General features: G+C 36.1%; 1 protein-coding gene across 1 annotated transcript; it reads left to right on the plus strand.

Annotated features, from left to right (window-relative positions):
• The first annotated feature begins 810 nt into the window (after positions 1 to 810).
• On the plus strand, positions 811 to 18,546 carry LOC115452399 (UDP-glucose 4-epimerase). Its single transcript, XM_037445859.1, is given in 8 exon segments — positions 811 to 959; positions 6,214 to 6,475; positions 8,523 to 8,636; positions 8,981 to 9,160; positions 9,975 to 10,088; positions 12,155 to 12,326; positions 16,590 to 16,680; positions 16,682 to 18,546. Coding segments are annotated over 7 exon segments (1,065 nt in total). The 5' UTR covers positions 811 to 959; positions 6,214 to 6,220; the 3' UTR covers positions 16,821 to 18,546.
• The last annotated feature ends 1,564 nt before the right edge of the window (positions 18,547 to 20,110 follow it).

The following is a 20,110-nucleotide window of genomic DNA, read 5'->3' on the forward strand; positions in this document are numbered from 1 at the left end:
ATATAAATTGAAAATTCATTAAAAATAAAAGCTATACTACTACAGTGTGATTTAGGCCGCTACGGTGCGCGTAAGACAAAAGCCCAAACCTTTTGGTAGTAGAAATTCTAGCAGTAGGATAGTATATTATTAGTATGTATTCATGTAATCTATCAAAACCGTCTATTTCTCGTCGGTTAAATTTAAAATTGGGCATCCGAACAGCCAATTTAAAATACATCAATCATAAATTACAAAACATTGTCGCTGACTATCGCATATTACTAAATATCACACGCTGAACAAGTGCGATACAAGCTGATAACACTATTCATTTGTAATAGAAAAGTGATGTTCGCACTTTATATAGATACATATATATCCGAATATGCTTTGGCGGACATTTAACCGTTTCATTTGACCATGCTGAAAATAAGGCTATTTATAAATATAGTTAGATATCACGCGCAATAAAACTTTTATTGTTTTATAAAGCGGCTCTTAAAAATATATACGTATCATGGTTTCCAATTGTTACTAAAGAGAGTTTTAGATTAATATCCCAATAATTTGTAATTTATTTATTTTTGCCACGAGGTTTATTCGATTCTGTTTCTATCAATGACTATCATTATAAACTCGAGATTTTGAATTCGCAGAATTTGTTATTTTCTGCTATGGACTAGTGTATTCATTAGTATTTGTGCGCGGTCGTATAATATCCGCAACTTCTAAAGCTAGACCCCACAGCGATACTGAGACCGCACCACAGCGAGGGCGCATTCGTCACGCATAACTTGCTTTTACTGTAGAATTAATGAATAGTATGTCATTCGTATATTATCCGTATCTTCATTCGTTGCTCGTGTACGCACTGTTTTGATAACCGCTTGCTATTGACCCGACGACCGTCGCTCGTCACCGTCGTGCCGAACTTGAGTTTAGTGCGAGTTGCCACGTTTGTGTATATTTCACGTAACGTACGTTATTTTTTTATTAATTGATAAATTTTAAGCAAATATTTTTCGGATATTTTTCCTTTTGACAGTAGTATGATTGGTCTCGCTAATTATGTGATTATGAATAGTATTTTGTGTAGTGTGAATATAATCACAATAACTACAAGGCTTTTACCTTTTACATCGGATCACAAAGATTTAAAAAATACATTTCGTTTATGTGTAAAAAATGATCGCGTTTCGTTACGGTTTCATTTTGTTGACCTGCGTGTATACAATTGGTTTAATCAACTAGATTGTTAAGCGTCGAGTTGTTTCTTTAAACGATAATCGTATATACTGCATATGTACTTTAAAAGTGAGTGTTGTTTTAAGCTATTTTGATTTCAACTGCTAACGAAGTAAACTTTGCCATAAAAAACGTCTAATAACGTCTTTTGGTACCATTGTCCCGCGCGATAACTTTAACATGAGTACATAACTACGGATATGTGAATATCTTCTGTCCTACATGCTTGTCGATAACCTAGTAGTCATAAATCAACAAACATCAGGATCTACGTTTCCATGAAGGATTAGGGATATCAAATCCATCCCAATATCCGTCGTGCCAATATCCGCGTCGGGACTCTATCACTTCTTTCTCCTACTTTATTGCCTTTACTAAATTTATATTAGTATTCGGGATTCAAATCTAATCGATGATTAGCCACGACTGAAATACCTGAAGAGCATGAAAATACGTAGCAAATAACTATAAAACTATATTGCCCAATTGCCTGCCGATAATTTAACTGTACGATAAATTTGTACGGTATTAACTGTTTATTGTGTTTCGATAAAGCTCTATTGTAATAAACGTAGGTGTTCAAAATCCGGTTAGATGTTCCCATTTTAATGACAACGATTTTTTTCCTAGCTCAATGAAACTACTTACGCTAATTTTGTCACCAGTTTGAATTTTATGATTTTTAGCGAACATTTCAACTCAACTTCACGTCAAAAAACGTCTGGGTACGTTCAAAATGTCCAGGTAAATTATTTTGGACATTATATTTTAACCTAATGTGTACTGTGGACGCTTTTCGGCTTCGGCGATATACTTAATGATAAGGCATTGGATGTGAGTGTCAAACATACAACAAATATAATCTGAACCATCATCCTCCGCATTCTGCTGTAGGTAGTAATCAATAGGCGTCAAGAGACGTAATTTCGATTTGTTATTGCATAAGCATAGTTAGATCCCAGAAAATACACCCCCTTTAAAACTGAAATTTGCAGTTTCTGCTTTAACTTACAGACATCCAAACATTTTTACAAGCCTTAGTAAATATAAAATTAGTAAGATTTAGTATAAAATGACACCTCGGTAATGCATACTCATTATTAGTGAAACCTGAATTCTAATTAGCAATACTTGCATTAAACCTCAATGTTAATTAAAATGTATGTGGGATATTATATTGTACCTTACGTAAGCCAGTGTCAAGGAAACCGTCTGATAACCTCTTCGTGATAAATATTTTGCAACTAGTAATATGAGCAAAATAAATTATACGTAGTCATTATATTTTCTTTGGTGCCTAATATAGTCTCACTTTGAAATACGTTTGGCAATTAATAACAAAAAGTCTTACTATAGTCTAATTGCTATTTATTTCCATTATTATAAAAAATAATTAAATTTAATATTTTTCTGTCATAAATTAACATACAAATGGTACTGCATTGATAAGCATCTTGCAAAAATTATTGCTCATGAAAGTTGAGGTTAGGTTAGGTCTTCTCAAATAAGTCAATACATCATAAAACGTCTTTGCATACGTAATCTGTGATTATTATGTATATAGCACTGACCTTATGCAATAAAGTTATGTTATTTTATATGCCATAGAACAATTACGTGTGTTCAGGGATCATGCCAAAGTTCAGTACGTGAAGTAACAGTTTAGAGTTCATTTCCGCTTAACCATGATAAGCAAAGAATTTATCGTCATGTATGTTACAAATTCGGATCCCGAGCATTTCATATGTATTTTTGTCTCTAAATTAAGCAATAATTATTACACAACTTATACTGACACCGGAGTATTCTATCCGAACAGTTTCTAAGCTAAAGTAGTCCGTTACACGATTCAGACGTGATAATACGTCCGATACAAATTCTGGTTCTCAGATAACTCCAACGCCTACCAGACCCGAGTAATAAATACAATACTCTACCGGTTTCAAAGTTAAAGGACATCATTAGACAAATAAGACGTCATAGAACGTCAGCCTTATAAATGCGTTACTAATACATTATAGTGCTACTTTTCTACATATTCAATGGAACAGTAACAATTGTTAACACAACTGCATGAAACTTGTTTATTGTTTAATTGTTAGATAAAACGTGACTGCACGTCCAATAAGCCGGCATTCTAAACTATATTTAATAAAGAAGATATTAGGGTGATTTTTGTTTGAGAGGCCGCATGTTTACACCAACCATAGTAGTGCGTGAAGTTAATTATTCTAGAGGACATGAGAATGGATTCGCGACCATTTGTACTAATAAATAAGGGCATTCGTGTTAATGGTAAAGTGAACATAGAATAATGTTAGATTACTTAGTAGCAGCCGTTTTACGACGCACTACAATACAGTTTTACCTGATAAGAAGTTAGAGGATTTAGATGAAGAACTTAATAGAATAAGTCTTGATGATATTAAAATGGAGTAAATGTATAAAAGCATGATAAAAATATTGACGTAGAATTTGACTTTCTCATTGTTGAGTCAAGAGATAAAATCGATAAGAAAGGTGATGTCAATGTAGGTAGGTACTACGGAGATGAGTTTAAGAAACATCTAATTCTAGATAATAATAACAAATTGACAACTGATTTAGACACGAAAGCTATTAAAACGTAAAACACAAATTACAAAAGTCGAAGAAAAAGCTAAAATTGAAATCTGGAAAAACGTCAAGGTAGGTGCTGTATTTGAGGATGCTCTAATAATGTATTTTGAAAATGATTTCCCTTTGTTTTTTTCAAAATGAAGAATCTATTAACATGCCTTATTACTGTGAGATGCTATAGTAACTAGAACTAATAGATTAAAAAAAAGTATATGTTGAAAACAATTAAACTATATTATTATAAAGATAAGTATAGCATCGGACGTCCATCCACGAGGGGGACAGATGACCTGATAAAAGTCGCAGGTGTTCGCTGGATGCGGGCCGCTTCCAATAGGTCGATCTGGAAATCTTTGGGGGAGGCCCGTGTTCAGCAGTGGACATCCTACGGCTAATGATGATAATAATGAAAAACACTTTTCGTGTGCATAAACTATTTATGCAATAACAACTGAGTGAGCAAAACTTTGTTAGTATAAACTTGCTTTCAGGAGTACCAAATTTATTTTAGCATACAACACTATTAGTATGTCAATAACTCCACGAGTTTGAGCAACTTGCGTAATACTGACGTAACGTACGCAAACATAATAAAACGACCCACGTTAGCTAAAAGCTGATATATGACCCAAGTATCGTCTTTCCGTATTTTATGAATTTTGTAGATGTATTATTATCATTTTGACTGTATCGGCGGTGTAGTTGTACTGGGTCTATAGGCAGCGCTATGAGGTTCTAGGTTCGAATCCCGGGTCGGGGTAAAGTGATATGTATTTGGGTTTTTCTGCTCAGTATCAGCCCGGAGTCTGAAATTTGTGCCCGATATGGCGATAGGCTCCCCCTCTATCCCATCGTGGGACAGAACAAACTTGGCGAAAAGTTGGTGCCCTGGTTGAGTCTCTGCATACCCCTTTGGCGATAAATGCGTGATGATGTGAGGTGTTATTATTTTTACGCGAATGTTACATCTCAGTCTGCCCCATGACTATGAAGACAACAGTCTTCGAAACCTCGGAAGCAAATCTATATATATATAAAAATTAATCTCTATTTCCCTTGGTCACGCCATCACGCGTGAACGGCTGGACTGATTTCACTATTTTTTGTTGTGTTTGTTATTGTTAGGATAAGGATCTTATGAAAGAAAAAATTAAGGAAGTTGTGCAGAACGTTAGATTTAAGAAAAGTTACTTTCAGCGATTGACAGAATGCACGTTGCAAATTCATAGTTAAGACGGGACGTCTGTCGGGTCAGCTAGTTATAATATAAAAAATTGCGATAAGATCCGAAAAATTGTTATTTCGATGTCCTATAAATGTTTTGTAGGATATTTTTTGCTGAATCTTATCGTTTTGGAATATAGAAATGACTAACTCTCCTTATAATATATCCAAGGTTGGATAAGACGTTTGGGACTTGCTTTTGTAAATCGGTATCTAATATTCGTAGTGATTCAAAATCTATAAACAGCGTCTGCACTATGTAGCTGAATTCTAAATTATAATCTTCGTGTGACCTTTAGAATTCAGTTTCTTATATTTGTTTGTAAATCTAAATATTTCTATACGATTGGCATATTGCACGTACGTGGTACGACTGCCATGCCGTGTTGAGTGAGAGCTTCGATTCCCGGGTCATGATAATGGGTTTACTGCGCAGTGTTATCCCGGAATCGCGCCCGACAAATGTTAATACGCTCCATAGTCCTGACAAGGTGGCGGGATCCGGCTATTTTGATATTTTTCTCACCATTAAAAAAGATGCACTGTATGTAGGTATGATATAGTTATACTTACATTTCGCTATTTTATGTCATATATAATGTTAGATCTGTATATTAATTAAACCTTTTCCCGCGATAATAGTCTTGTTTTATATTTTCTCTGGTTAGTATCCTATAGCACTCAGGAGTAATGTAGCCTTCTATTGGAGAAAGAATTTTCAAAATCGGTTCAGTAGTTCCAGAGATTAGTTCCTACAAACAAACAAACTCGCAAACTTTTACTCTTTATAATATTAGTATAGACAGGGACGATAGCCTAGTTGGGTGTGGAACGGACTGTCGAGACGAATGTCCGCAGGTTCAAATCCCAAGGGCACACACCTCTGACTTTTCTAAATTCATGTGTATATTCTTTGTGAATTATCAATATGAAGGAAACATTGTGAAGAAATCTACATACCTTAGAAGTTCTCTTTAAGAATTTTTGAGGATGTGTGAAGTTACCAACTCGCACTGGACCAGCGTGGTGGACTAAGACCTAATCGTTCTCAATAGTAGAGGAGGCCCGTACCCAGCAGTGGGACAGTATATAATACAGGGCTAATATTATTAATAATTTTACATAACACGTTTCATTCCACAGCACCACAATGCACCCGGCAATACTAGTGACTGGCGGCGCTGGGTACGTGGGCTCTCACACGGTGATATCTCTACTAGAGAACCAGAGCGAGGCAGACCCGTTCGACATCGTAGTGGTGGACAATTTGTCGAACGCGTACCGAGCGGAGGGGCAGAAGAAACCGGAGGCGCTGGTCAGGATCGAGGAGTTGACTGGGAAGACGATATATTTCTACCATGCGGATATAAGGGATGCGAAAGCTTTGAGCAATATATTTGAAAATGTGAGTATTAAATTAACTGTGGCGTTTGAATTGTAAGACTGCGTGGTGAGGTGTCGTGTTCCATTCTCGGGTCGGGCAGTGATGTTCTTCCAATCAGTATCAGCCTAGAGTTTGGAATTTTGCCCGGAATAGCAGGCTTACCTCCATCTCATCCTAGGACAGAATATATACCGCGTAAAGTGCACCAGTGTGAGTATAAATCTCTTCTAGCAGCTATTTGTATGTGTCTATTTCTACCGTCAAGCGGCAGTGTGCTTGCATTGTTGGGTTCCGATTTAAAAGACGTTATAGTCAGCGTAATTACTGAGCATTATGAGGCTTAACATCTCATGTCTCAAGTTGACTGTAATTCAAAGTTGTGTATGGTGTCGTTACTGTATATGGTCGTATTGCATACCATTAGACAAGCGGCATACTCGTCTCGTCATTTAGTTGAAATAAAAAACGAATCTCTCATACTTTAAAGTGCTTATTATTTTACTTACTATTTATTATTCTTAGAACGGTACCAAATACGAAGCGAGGCCATGAACTTATAAACTAAATAGATTCTACTCATGATTCCGTCTCATTAAAGTCCGTTCCCGGGAGAAATCAAGTCTAGCTTAGCAGTAGCTTCATAGTTTCAGAATCATGGCAGCCGTTTCATATATAATTGGACCCAGTTATTCCAAAATGTACCAACCTAGAAATTATTCAAAAATGAATTAATATTTAACATGCAAATACTTTACTAATAAACAGTTGCGAAGCGTCCATACAATCCGATTCTTACCGTCTTCTCTTTAAGGTTTATTTACGTTTGTCTTAGTTTTTGTTTTGTGTTAAATTGGTCATGATATGTTAACTAATAAAAATACGCCAATATCTATTCATATCTTGATACAAAAAAGTATGTGTCAACCAATTCACACTTTGTTATACGAAGAAAATACCAGCTGTAACAAATAACAATCCACAAATGTTTGTTAAAAGTAGTTCATAGTACAATTTGCCATAACTCTGTCCATTTATGTTTACAAAATACTTCAACATGTTAGTAAAGATAAGCAAGTAGACTAAAACAACACTATTATAATACCTAATGAAATGTTGTTTACTTGCTACGGTAAACGAAGGACCATAATTAATAACATACATAGCTTCATCGTGATTTTATAGTCGTTTTGGGACCAAAATGTGGATACTTAGAATAATTTGTAAGACCAAAAAAAATTGTGAATTAATTGTACTGTTCATAATTTAAAAATATAGATTTTGATATTATTTTGCACTTGTTCGAGTTTGATAATGATAGTAACGTCGCGACAATTATCCATGAATGGCACCGATCGTAGTAATCATAGTAGTACGTGAGATTTAGTGGTATTACCACGAGTTCTCATATATTATTCGTAAAAAAATATTTTAATATTTATTAAAAAATATTTTTATTTTATTATATTGGTATTTTTTAAACTCTATTATTGACACAGAATCAACCTAACAGCTGGTTGAATGAGTTGCAACTCTGACTACCCCATAAAAGGCTATGTCTAATTTTATCTATGAATCTGAAGGTCGTGTTAATAGATGCAACTCAAGTAACGACAGTGCGATATCAGCTGAGATGGTTTCAAGTTATGGCCAACATCTTAAGATAGTCCTTGTTTGATAAAAAGAAATCAACATCTCAAATGATATCTTAAGTCCACAGCATAACGGACGGATTTTGGCAGCTGAGTTTTGTATTTTTAACAACGCCGACTCAGCTGATAACAAGCTCTTAAACGTCAACTCAACTTTTGTTTATTAAATAATTCAATACGTTAGTTAGATTGTCTACTTGAAATTTTAATCAAAGTGAGTTTGATTTTAAGAAACTGTTTTTCGGATTTTTGTCGGTTTTTTAATCTCCCGACGTTTCGATGACTTTGCAGCCTTCATGGACAGAGGGGGGGGGGGGTACAGGTGGGGGTATCTGAGATGTTGGTGGTCCGAAAAAGTTAAAATTGATATAGATTTATTAAGGCCCTAAAACTTTATCTATGATTACTGTTTGTTCCAGCACAAAATAGACTCTGTGATCCACTTCGCAGCGCTGAAGGCGGTCGGCGAATCGGTGCAGAAGCCGCTCGAGTACTACCAGGCGAATATAACAGGCACCTGCACTCTGTTCGAGGTCAGATTTTAGAACAATTGCTCTTAAAATGATTTGCGGTAAACCATAATATTAGCCCTGTATTATAAAATGAGCACGGGCCTGCTCTGCTACTGAGAGGGATTAGGTCTTAGTCCACATTTGGCGGACTTCACTTACCCTCAAAATTCTGAAGTTCTTGCGCAATATCTTGCCAGATCTTGCTAGTATAACCAAACGTAGAATTTTCAAGTATACGGGTTTACTCGACGATTTCACACATTGCTCACTTTAATTTTCGTGTGACCAAACTGGAGTCCAAACCTGGGACTTTCGATTTAGCAGTGCTATTTATTTTATTAATTTACAATAAATTATTTTCCCAGACAATGCGCAAATACGGCGTGTACAAGCTGGTGTACAGTTCCTCCTGCACCGTGTACGGAGAGCCTCAGTCGCTGCCGATGAACGAGGCGCACCCCACCGGCGACTCCCTCACCAGCCCCTACGGGAAGTCCAAGTACTTCTGCGAGGAGATCATGAAGGACCTGTGCCTCAGCGATCAGGTATCATCCTCGTAACTACGACGGCAGTACTGATGGTTTTATAGGGCGAAATACTAAATGATTAGCCGTTAATTGTTCGATATAGTTTATTTACACACCACAATGACAAAGGTACGTCCGCACGGCCTAGGACCGAACCAAAGAGTGTTGCAAGTAAAACAAAAATATTTGGATATGATAAATCTAATAAGTACCGGTTGAATTTTTTAATTAAATTCATCAATACATAATATCAGCCCTGCATTACATACTGTCCCACTGCTGAGCACAGGCCTTCTCTACTACTGAGAGGGTAGGCCTTAGTCTACCACGCTGGCTCAGTGCGGATTGCCAGACTTCACACATCCTCAAAATTCTTATACAAAACTTTTCAGGTATGCAGGTTTCCTCGCGGTGTTTTTCTTCATCGTTAAAGCAAGGGATAATTCACAAAGAATACCAAACATATCTCTAGGAAAGTCAGAAGTGTGTTTGGGTTTTGAACCTGCGGACATTCGTCTCGGTAGTCCATTCCAATCCCAACTTGGACATTAGCGCTTCTAACATTCTTTTACACGAGGAACAACATTCACCTGCTGAAGTGGATGTTTGGAGCCGATCGTAATGAGAATGTCACGTTTTAGATAGCTTTAAATAGCAAAAGTACTGTTGTAACCTAAAAAAAGTTACTCGATAAAGTTATACTGATGTTTTCCTTCTGCACGGGCCGTCTGGATATTCAAAGCCCTTAAAACCTGTTTATTTCTTTCCTGGCTTGAATTAATTGTTTTTCGATTTATTCAATAAATCACACCCTGTATAAAATGTTTCCCAGAGCTGGGCAATAATCTCGCTGCGCTACTTCAACCCTGTGGGAGCGCATCACAGCGGACGCATCGGGGAAGATCCCATGGGCATTCCCAACAACCTGATGCCTTATATATCACAGGTATATACTTAGTCTGGCCATAAATACTGTTACACTTAATTATAAAAAAATATTACATTTGAATTTCGAATCTGTCATTTTTATACGATTGTTCATTGTGTTTTCTCATTTTGGCGCCAATACATTGTAAAATATTTTGCGATATTAAAATGGTGTGGGGTGATAAAGAGAACCGAATCGCTGTGATAGCATTACACAAAGTAGGTATGGAGCCAAATGCAATTTTTAAAACTCTCCATACACTTGGTATTAGTAAAATGTTTGTGTACCGGGCTATTAATAGGTACAATGAGACCTCCTCTGTTTGTGACAGAAAAAGATCTGGCCGTCCACGTAGTGTTCGTACGAAAAAGGTGGTCAAAGCAGTAAGGGAAAGAATTCGAAGAAATCCTGTCCGAAAGCAAAAGATTTTATCTCGGGAAATGAAGATAGCACCTAGAACCATGTCGCGTATTTTAAAAGATGACTTAGGACTTGCAGCCTATAAGAGACGCACTGGCCATTTCTTAACTGATAATTTAAAGAAGAATAGGGTGGTAAAATCGAAACAACTACTGAAGCGGTACGCAAAGGGAGGTCACAGAAAAATTTTGTTTACGGATGAGAAAATTTTTACAATTGAGCAACATTTTAACAAACAAAATGACCGTATTTATGCTCAAAGCTCTAAGGAAGCTTCCCAATTAGTCGACAGAGTGCAACGTGGACATTATCCGACTTCAGTGATGGTTTGGTGGGGTGTTAGCTATGAAGGAGTGACTGAGCCATATTTTTGTGAAAAAGGTATCAAAACATCGGCACAAGTGTATCAAGATACCATTCTTGAGAAGGTAGTTAAGCCCCTTAACATCACCATGTTCAATAACCAAGTATGGTCCTTCCAGCAAGACTCGGCGCCGGGTCATAAAGCTCGGTCCACGCAGTCTTGGTTGGAATCGAACGTTTCGGACTTCATCAGAGCTGAAGACTGGCCGTCGTCTAGTCCCGATCTTAATCCGCTGGATTATGATTTGTGGTCAGTTTTAGAGAGTACAGCTTGCTCTAAACGCCATGATAATTTGGAGTCCCTAAAACAATCTATACGATTGGCAGTGAAGAATTTTCCCATGGAAAGAGTGCGTGCTTCTATTGATAACTGGCCTCATCGTTTAAAGGACTGTATTGCAGCCAATGGAGACCACTTCGAATAAGCTTTTTATATTTTTAATTGTTTTATATTTATGTATTAAACTGACACACTGTAAAAGTAATAAATGTTATTTGCAGTTAACAATTTTCTTTTTTCTTTATTACAATATTTATGGCAAGACTAGGTACGTAGGATTTAAATAAAAATACTTTTTGTTTTTATTTATTGTTTTTTGTCCGTACAAAAAACAATAAGAAATAACAAAAAATATTTTTATCTCCGTACAAGGCAAAGTGACCCCACTTCACCTGATGGTAAGTGGAGTGGGTCCAATAGAATGTCGACTGACGAGAGATGATTACCTCTCGGCAGTCGACACAATTATGCCGGCCTGTTGGAACCGGATATACACAGACTGATCCCGGAACGCGATCCACTTACGTGGGCCACTATGGCGGGTTTTCCTTGTGTACGGTGGTCGCTATCCGGGCGGATATATAATATATCCTACTACCAACAAATAGGTTACTAAAAGTAGTCAAAATTTATTGATCTCATTGATAACGACAGAAAAATACAAATCAATTATATACCGGGACAAATTATTTTATTCGAAATTGTATTTATATAATTTAGGATAACCTTCAGATTTTTATTTGCAACCATAAAACAAATCATCAATAGACTAGACGCACCACAATATCAAGTAAAATTTGGTGTCAAAGTTCCCTATATTTATCGAAATTAAGGCAAATCATTTTAAATTACAAAATGTCGCTGGTAGCGGAGCTGGATGATCATAGTCTGTCATTATCAAATTAAACATAGATACAGAAATATAGGTATTAAATATATATAAAAAGTGAGTAAAATGAAAATTATTTTCCGTTATAAACCTCGCAAGGTGTCCCTGACCGAGCTATGAACCCGTTCTCAGGTGGCAGTGGGTCGTCTCCCCGAGCTGCAAGTGTTTGGTAACGACTACAAGACGGTGGACGGCACGGGCGTGCGCGACTACGTGCATGTGGCCGACCTCGCCGACGGACATGCGCGTGCGCTCAAACTGTTCCGACAGCCCGGCTTCAATGGATTCCATGCTATTAACTTGGGTACGTGTTTTTGAGTTTTTTAATTTTGGTCCTTCAAGCAGGATTTCAAAGATTTTTGAAGTTGGTGCTGAGGTTTTTTTTAAATTCTTTGTTTTTATTTTTAACTAAAATGATATATTTGTATGTTCTACACTATGTAACTCTAAAAAGTTAAAAATACTACTTGTAAAGATAAAAACCATTAAAAAAGATATTGTTGTAAATATGGTATATGTTCTTAGTAATTAAATAAAGTTAGTAAAAAGATGTTATTGACATGAGTGTTTATTTCGGACTAAAGAGAAGTAACTATGGCAAACAAAATACAATTAGTTCTAAAAATAGAACATATAAAAATAATAAGTCACGACGAAGGTTACAATCTCCAACAGCCGCCCTTAATCGCAGTTGTGACAGAAACAAAACAAATAAAATAATTAAGTTTCTAAACCTAAGTTAACTACACATCGTTTGTGTGCTAGAGGTCCGAGGGCCTTCGTTAGTACATCAGCAGGCATATCGTTACTTTTATATATTCTAACTTAACAATATTATTAGATACCTTTTCCCTAATAAAGTGAAACCTAGTATCTATATGCTTCGTCCTGCTGTGGTGTACAGGATTTCGAACAAGATTAATGGCACTTTGGCTGTCAGAAGCTAAGTTAACTGAACAAAGTATACCTGTTATCTCGTATATAAACCGACGTAAGTAACACGCTTCCTTCGTGGCAGACGCTAATGCCATATATTCTGACTCGGCCGAACTTAACGCAACAGTAGGTTGCTTCTTGGATTCCCATGATACTGGACCTCCACTTAACTTGTAAACATAACCGGTGTATGACCTTCTGTCGATTGGACAGTTTGCCCAGTCTGCGTCACAAAAACCCTTTAAAGGTTCTCTATTCTTCCTGTAAACCAATGAATAGTTTAGGGTAACTTTTAGGTATTGCAGAATCCTTTTAGCAGCATTCCAGTGTTCTTTAGTAAAACACGTATTAAATTGACTTAAATAGCTCGTGGCGTAAGCGATGTCTGGTCGTGTGTTTACCGCTAGATACATGAGGCATCCTATTAAGTTTTGATAAGGATAAGACTCACCGACTTGACCATCCATTCTTCTTTCCATATTCTTTTTAATTAATGGAGTATCCACGGCCTTACAATCCTTCATATTAAATTTTTCTAATATAGAAAGAATATAATTTCGCTGGTTCAACCTTATACTCTCGGAATCACTTTCAACTTGTAGTCCCAAATAACATTTCAATATTCCGAGATCTTTTAATGAAAAATATTTCGACAAATCTTCTCAAAAATTCAAATTCTTGACAGTGTCAAATGTCAAATTAGATTTAAAGAAGACTATTATGTCATCAACAAAATTCCCAATATCATAAGTTCTTTACCATAGAGTTTGGTAGTTTAATTTTGTAAATCCATTTACATGGCATAACCTTTTTTTTTAGGCTTATCTACTAAATTCCTTGTATGGAGTTTCATTAAAGAACTATACTCACCAGCCATATTATGGTGCCACTTATGAGCATCATCGGCATGAGTAGCTTCGTAATATGTCGTAGGTTCATTAGAATCTACCATTGACGTATTGTAAGCTTTATAAAAATTTGTTGTTTTTCTGTCTCTGGAAGGGTATCTGCGCTCAGGGTGCGATTCCTGTTCCAAATTCGCTGTCTCTTCTTCCACACTAGGCAGCCTTAAGTCAATGAGAGACTCTCGCTCTTCCAGAGTCACTGACTCTTTTGTACTTTCTAGATTTACTGGTAAAGTTGCTTCAGCCGCCGGGCTGATACTCTCATCACAGTCATAGAATTGACAGTCATGATCAAACTCAGACTCAATCTCTTTTTGCTTATCAAATAACAATATAGATTTTGACTGTGCGACAGATTGCTTCTGCTTTAGCGCTGTAAAGCAATTTTCAAAAAAGGTTGCATCTCTGGATATAATAACTTTTCGTGGGTTAGCAGGATCCCTAAAAATATAAGTGCCTGGATTTTCAGAATAACCGACGAAAATTGCTTCCTGTGCCTTGACATCTAATTTCTTCCTGTGCCACGAAGGTATATGGACTAGAGCTCTACAACCAAATACTTTTAGATGGCTAAGATCACCTTTTCGTCCATACCATTTGTCATAAGGAATTTGTCCACCTAAGGCTCGATGAGGAGACCTATTCTTAAGGTAAATGGCAACTTGGAATACATCTTCCCAGAATGCTTTCGGTAGTGAACTTTCAGCTAGCAACGTTCTTGCCTTTTCTGTAACCGAACGATGGGTGCGTTCCGCTACTCCAACTTGCTGAGGACTATAAGGCGTCGTTGTTTGATGTTCAATACCTTTTGAAGCAAGATAATCAACAAACTCTTTATTCACGAACTCCTTACCTCCATCAGTCCTAATTGCTTTAATTGTTTTATCTAACTGATTTTCAACAAAACATTGAAACACACAAAATATATCTTTGACTTCTGTTTTAGAAGAAATAAAATAAGCAAACACTTTTCGCGTATAATCGTCTACTATTGTCAACATATATCTATTTCCTTGAAAAGAAGTTGTAGACACCGGTCCCATCAAATCCATATGGATCAGTTCCAAAGGGGAAGTAGCCCTATTAAACGCTAACCTTTTGAAAGGTTTTCTTGCTTGTTTACCTTCCACGCAAGCGATACAACTAGTTTTATCTACTCCTGTATACTTTATACCTACCTTGTGATTTTTCAGTTGGTTCATGCCTATACGACACAAATGTCCTAACCTCTTATGCCAAATTTGATAACTATCCTGACAGCCAGAGTGCACATCTTGTGTCAAAAATTATCCGCCACATTCTCGGAAACATTTACAGTACCATCTAAAACGTACAGTCCACCACAGGGCGAGGCATGAGCAACAGATTCACCTGTAAAATTAAAAGTATCAGATTTATAAAAGTTACATCCATTTTTATCAAAAACACAAATAAAACCCTTTTCAACAGTTTTATATACAGATAACAAACTAGCTTTCAAATCTGGTATATAAGCAACATCACTAATATTGTTGACCACGTTCTCGGGCGTGTTTATTGAAATATTTCCAATTCCGCAGCACTTAATCTGTTCTCCATTTGCGACAGTAACAGAACCTTGATTCTGTATCGAGATATTCTGAAACCAGTCCCGTCTAGAAGTCATGTGTCTAGTACAACCTGAATCTACATAAATTATGTCCTTTCTTGGGTTTCCAGAAGTATTAAGACTTGTAAATATCGTATCATTGGTATTTACCGCATTGCCTTTCTCCTTCTTGTTTCTCTGTGGACAGTCTGGTCTCTTATGTCCAGGTGTCTTGCACTCATAACAAACTATATTCTTCTTCATTGACTTAGGCTTCTTCTTCGCATGAAAGACAGAGTCTAATGATGTAGCCACATCTTTGGACATTTCATTAAGCAGTTTTGTTTTCACCAACTCTGTAGTCACGTCTACATTGCAATTTTCTAAAGCCATAATGAGAGGTTCATACCTTGGAGTTAGACCTCCCAAAAGTATTGCAGCAATAGACTTGTCCTCTATGTTTCCTTATCTTCAAAGGCTTTTTGCAAACAAGTCCATGCCTCAGATGCAGTTTTCGCACATCTTATATGGGTTATCGCTGCACCTTCTACTGATAAGCATATCTTTGCTAATGCCTTTGCGTCTTTGCGTACCTTTGTAGAGGCAGGGGTTGTGTCTCCATTTGGGTATCCACCGATTGTTTCCCACAGATCCTCATGCATAAGGTAATTGCGCATCTTAAATTTCCATGTAGGATATCCATCTTTATTCCTCAAACATGAAAATGTAAAAGATGAGCTCGACGACGGGAATTTTTCACACTCGAAACATCTCCAGATTCATGTGACATTTTCAGACTATTACTATTTCCTAGTCACACAAAAATATATACAACTTTATTTTACCAAATAACGTGAAAAAACTAAGAACTAAGCGTTCGTGCTGATAACGTGTTGTAAATATGGTATATGTTCTTAGTAATTAAATAAAGTTAGTAAAAGATGTTATTGACATGAGTGTTTATTTCGGACTAAAGAGAAGTAACTATGGCAAACAAAATACAATTAGTTCTAAAAATAGAACATATAAAAAATAATAAGTCACGACGAAGGTTACAATCTCCAACAGATATTTGTTTTAAATTCTTTAACCTGTATTTTTAATTTAGTGTAATCGTAAAGTATTTTACTGACTTATTTAATATTTATTTCGTTCACAGGCACGGGCACAGGCTACTCGGTCCTGCAGATGGTGAAAGCGTTCGAGGAGGCCAGCGGTCGGTCGGTGCCGTACCGCGTGGTGGGGCGGCGCGGGCGACGTGGCGGCTAACTACGCAGACGTGGCGCTCGCCGCCCGCCTGCTGGCGTGGCGCGCCACACGCGACCTGCCAGACATGTGTCGCGACACGTGGCGCTGGCAGCGGGACAACCCTAAGGGGTATCAGGCGTAGGTATAGGAACCTTACAGTCCACAAGATCGCAACTTCGATAATGAGTGATTTTTAGAGAACAGTTTTAAAACACGTCAAATTTTATTTTATCATTTACCTAAGGCTTCAGTGCTACGATCACGAGGCTGATTTTAAAGAGAAATGAGCGGATTGTGCAACTAATACTTGACTTATTTAGATTTACCTGTATATTAAAACTGAAATATAAGAATTCAAGAAAACGACAACTACTGGACGCCCGATCGCTTTATCACTTTTACTTCTTTTGGAACACTTAACTATGGCTGTAAAATGATTAGCTATTAGGTATAAAAAAATCGATTTAATCATCCTCTTATCGAAATATATCGTTAGGTGAATTGATGCGTTGATTGATAATCTGCGTCAAACCATCCCCGATCTAGCTATAGATACCCTTGTGTAAGTCAAGAGACATTTATCGAATGTTGAATATGGTACAAATACTAAAATATTTTAATATGTAAATACGGAGTTCTTGTCGATAACATTTGATACTCAGTTTTGTTTACCAGACGTGTTCCCGTGTTTCATAAGCCAATCACATTGGAAGCGGGCAGTTACAAGTTTATTCTTTATGCAGTTCAATAATTATCGACGTTCAATTGAATTCGAAGCCCCAGACCGCTTGCTAACAATATCCTGAAATTCCGATTCTAGATAAACACCATTCCAAATGTAACCAATGTAGAAAAATCCACTTTTATAAAAACAAAACTCAATGCGACCGACAACGGACACCATTTTGCTATTTCATGCCTCATGTATTTTATTGTGATTTTGCGGGTACTTTTCCAAAATGTTACCTTAGAATGTAATACACACTTGTAAAATATAGTGCTTGCAAATACAGAATAGTAGTCGATATAGAATTTGTGATAAAATAGTACACAATTATAGTTATAGAAAATCAGTGCTATATAGAATGCTAGATGACACCAAAACACATGCCTTATTATGTATATCGAAACATCCAAAGTGCTAGACCAATTAATAAAAAAAATCGACATCGAAAAACATTCGGAATTGAGTTAATTGGTATCGATAGTTTGTGAAATTGTAAGGTAGTATCAAATATCGATACTAAATAATTATCGATACGATTCTTTAGCTTATATGTTTGATTGGATCACGACTCGGTATTCCTATTCATTGCAGTTTTTATGTAGGTAACGGCTTGCTTCTGGTACTACTGACAAGTGGGTCGTGAGCTCGTCTACCTTCAAAAGCCATAAAAATCAAGTATCGATACTTTTGACTCCGTACATAAATAAACTGCCAACTTAATAACACTTTTATAGATATTGTGGATGGAGGCGAGATATCGGTTTATCGATATTTAAAATTATTAGGCCATTGCGTGGAAGGTCCGATTAAATTAGTTAGTTTCCTTTCACATTCATAATATACATTCCTGCGAGTATTAAACATATAAAATTTATAATCAAACATGTGAAGTTATTTAATCCGTAATATTATATGAGTTAAAAATTAAACAAAATTTATGAAATTTTTAAATGACTATTTTACTTGATTATTAAATATTAATTTTTATTCGTTATATAGAGGATTCGTTATATTTCTTACTCAAATACTTGGGCTTTCTTGTACGCTATTGGGCCAAGGTAAAACAGTTTCCAAACTGGTGGAATAATAAATAAATAACAATAATCATGAATCGAGATGATTGTTATATTTTTAATGTGAATCAGATGAAATAAATCGTGATTGTTAAATCGGTGCCCAGAAAAAAATATCGATTTATTAAGAGATTTTATTTACAACTTGTGAACACGACGAAATAAATGTGGCATAATTTATTTACTTTTTAATTTCTAGTTAATTATTTTCTGTATCGAATATTGAAGCCTGTGTTGGCTGTGTGTTTAATTTATTGTCGAATATTTTAAGTTATAGTTTATGACCAACGTACGTTCCTATTATGTTGCCATAATTATTTTTTATATATTCAATACCAAATGTTGACCAAAGTTCAAGAACCAGTGAATTATATTTATTTTTAGGATAGTTTCAAATTATTTTTTAATAACTTCTAACATTTATTTAAATTGTACAGATTTACCCCCTTATTCATTGACGTTCTTTATCTAAGGACGGAGCATTGCTGTGATAACAAGTCTGTTTCTCAGTGCTGACGACATGGCAGCCTTCGTAGTGCGTAGACATAGGGCCGTTGTGATTGGCTAATATTGAGATACCAGTGGCGAAGCGTCCATACAAGCCGATTCCTACCGGGTTACCTTTTGTAAATTAACTTATAATAATAAATGATAAACATAACTATATAATAATAGTGTATTCAAAACAAGTCATCCTATACTTATTTCATTAAATCAATACTTCAACGATTACGGTACATAGTTCATATTATCAATTCGTTAAATCGTAACTCGCGCGCAGTGCTCGCGCCTTATACTGTTCGAAGTGAACCCGGCCGCGCATAGCTTCTCTCGCGATATTGTTGTCTCTTTCACACGCAACGCGGTGTCTTTCTCTAATCTCTTGGAAGTGACGTAAAATACATGTGTGCGTGCGTGTCTGTAGACGTCTAGTACTTCAGGGTAACCCGAGAATTTGCGGCTTCATGTTTGGGCCATTGGCGCGAAATTTTTAATAATTTAGAATGTATAATATTAGTGTTTGTGTATAGTGTGCTTTATTAATTTTTGTTGGGCTCTTTTAAATAAGTACCTATGTTCAAAATATGTGATTATTTGTTAAATTTAGAGTTTAGAAATAATGTTTATGTTAGAAGGAAATTATTATGTATTATAATATTTTATTGATTTTAATTTATTGTGAACAGCGTATTACATGTTAACTGTAGAAAAAAATATTTCCTCGGGTTACCTTTTGAAAATTTTCACCCTTCGCCACTGTGAGATACGACTTGAATATAATTAGCTGTCCGTTAAACTAAGCTTAGAAACAGACTTGTTATCACAGCAATGCTCCGTCCTTAGATAAAAAACGTCTATGAATAAGGGGATTTGTAATGGCTAATGCATTTTCACAGCTAGATTAATGAGCAGTTTACGCCATATAATTTTCATTTATTTAACCGATCGAAAATATCTATAAGATGAAATCACACGCACACGTTAATAAGTACCATGTCAATGTCTCTAAGCGGTGTTTTCAAAAACATGGTTTCTATTCATTTTGTAGAGACCATATTGCTCTAAAGAACTGCTAGATTCTAAGAAGCATTTATGTAGGAAATTATAGTGTGATTTAAGAAAATTTTAAAA

The sequence above is a fragment of the Manduca sexta genome, unplaced genomic scaffold (genome assembly GCF_014839805.1).
Source record: "Manduca sexta isolate Smith_Timp_Sample1 unplaced genomic scaffold, JHU_Msex_v1.0 HiC_scaffold_223, whole genome shotgun sequence".
Lineage (NCBI taxonomy): Eukaryota > Metazoa > Arthropoda > Insecta > Lepidoptera > Sphingidae > Manduca > Manduca sexta.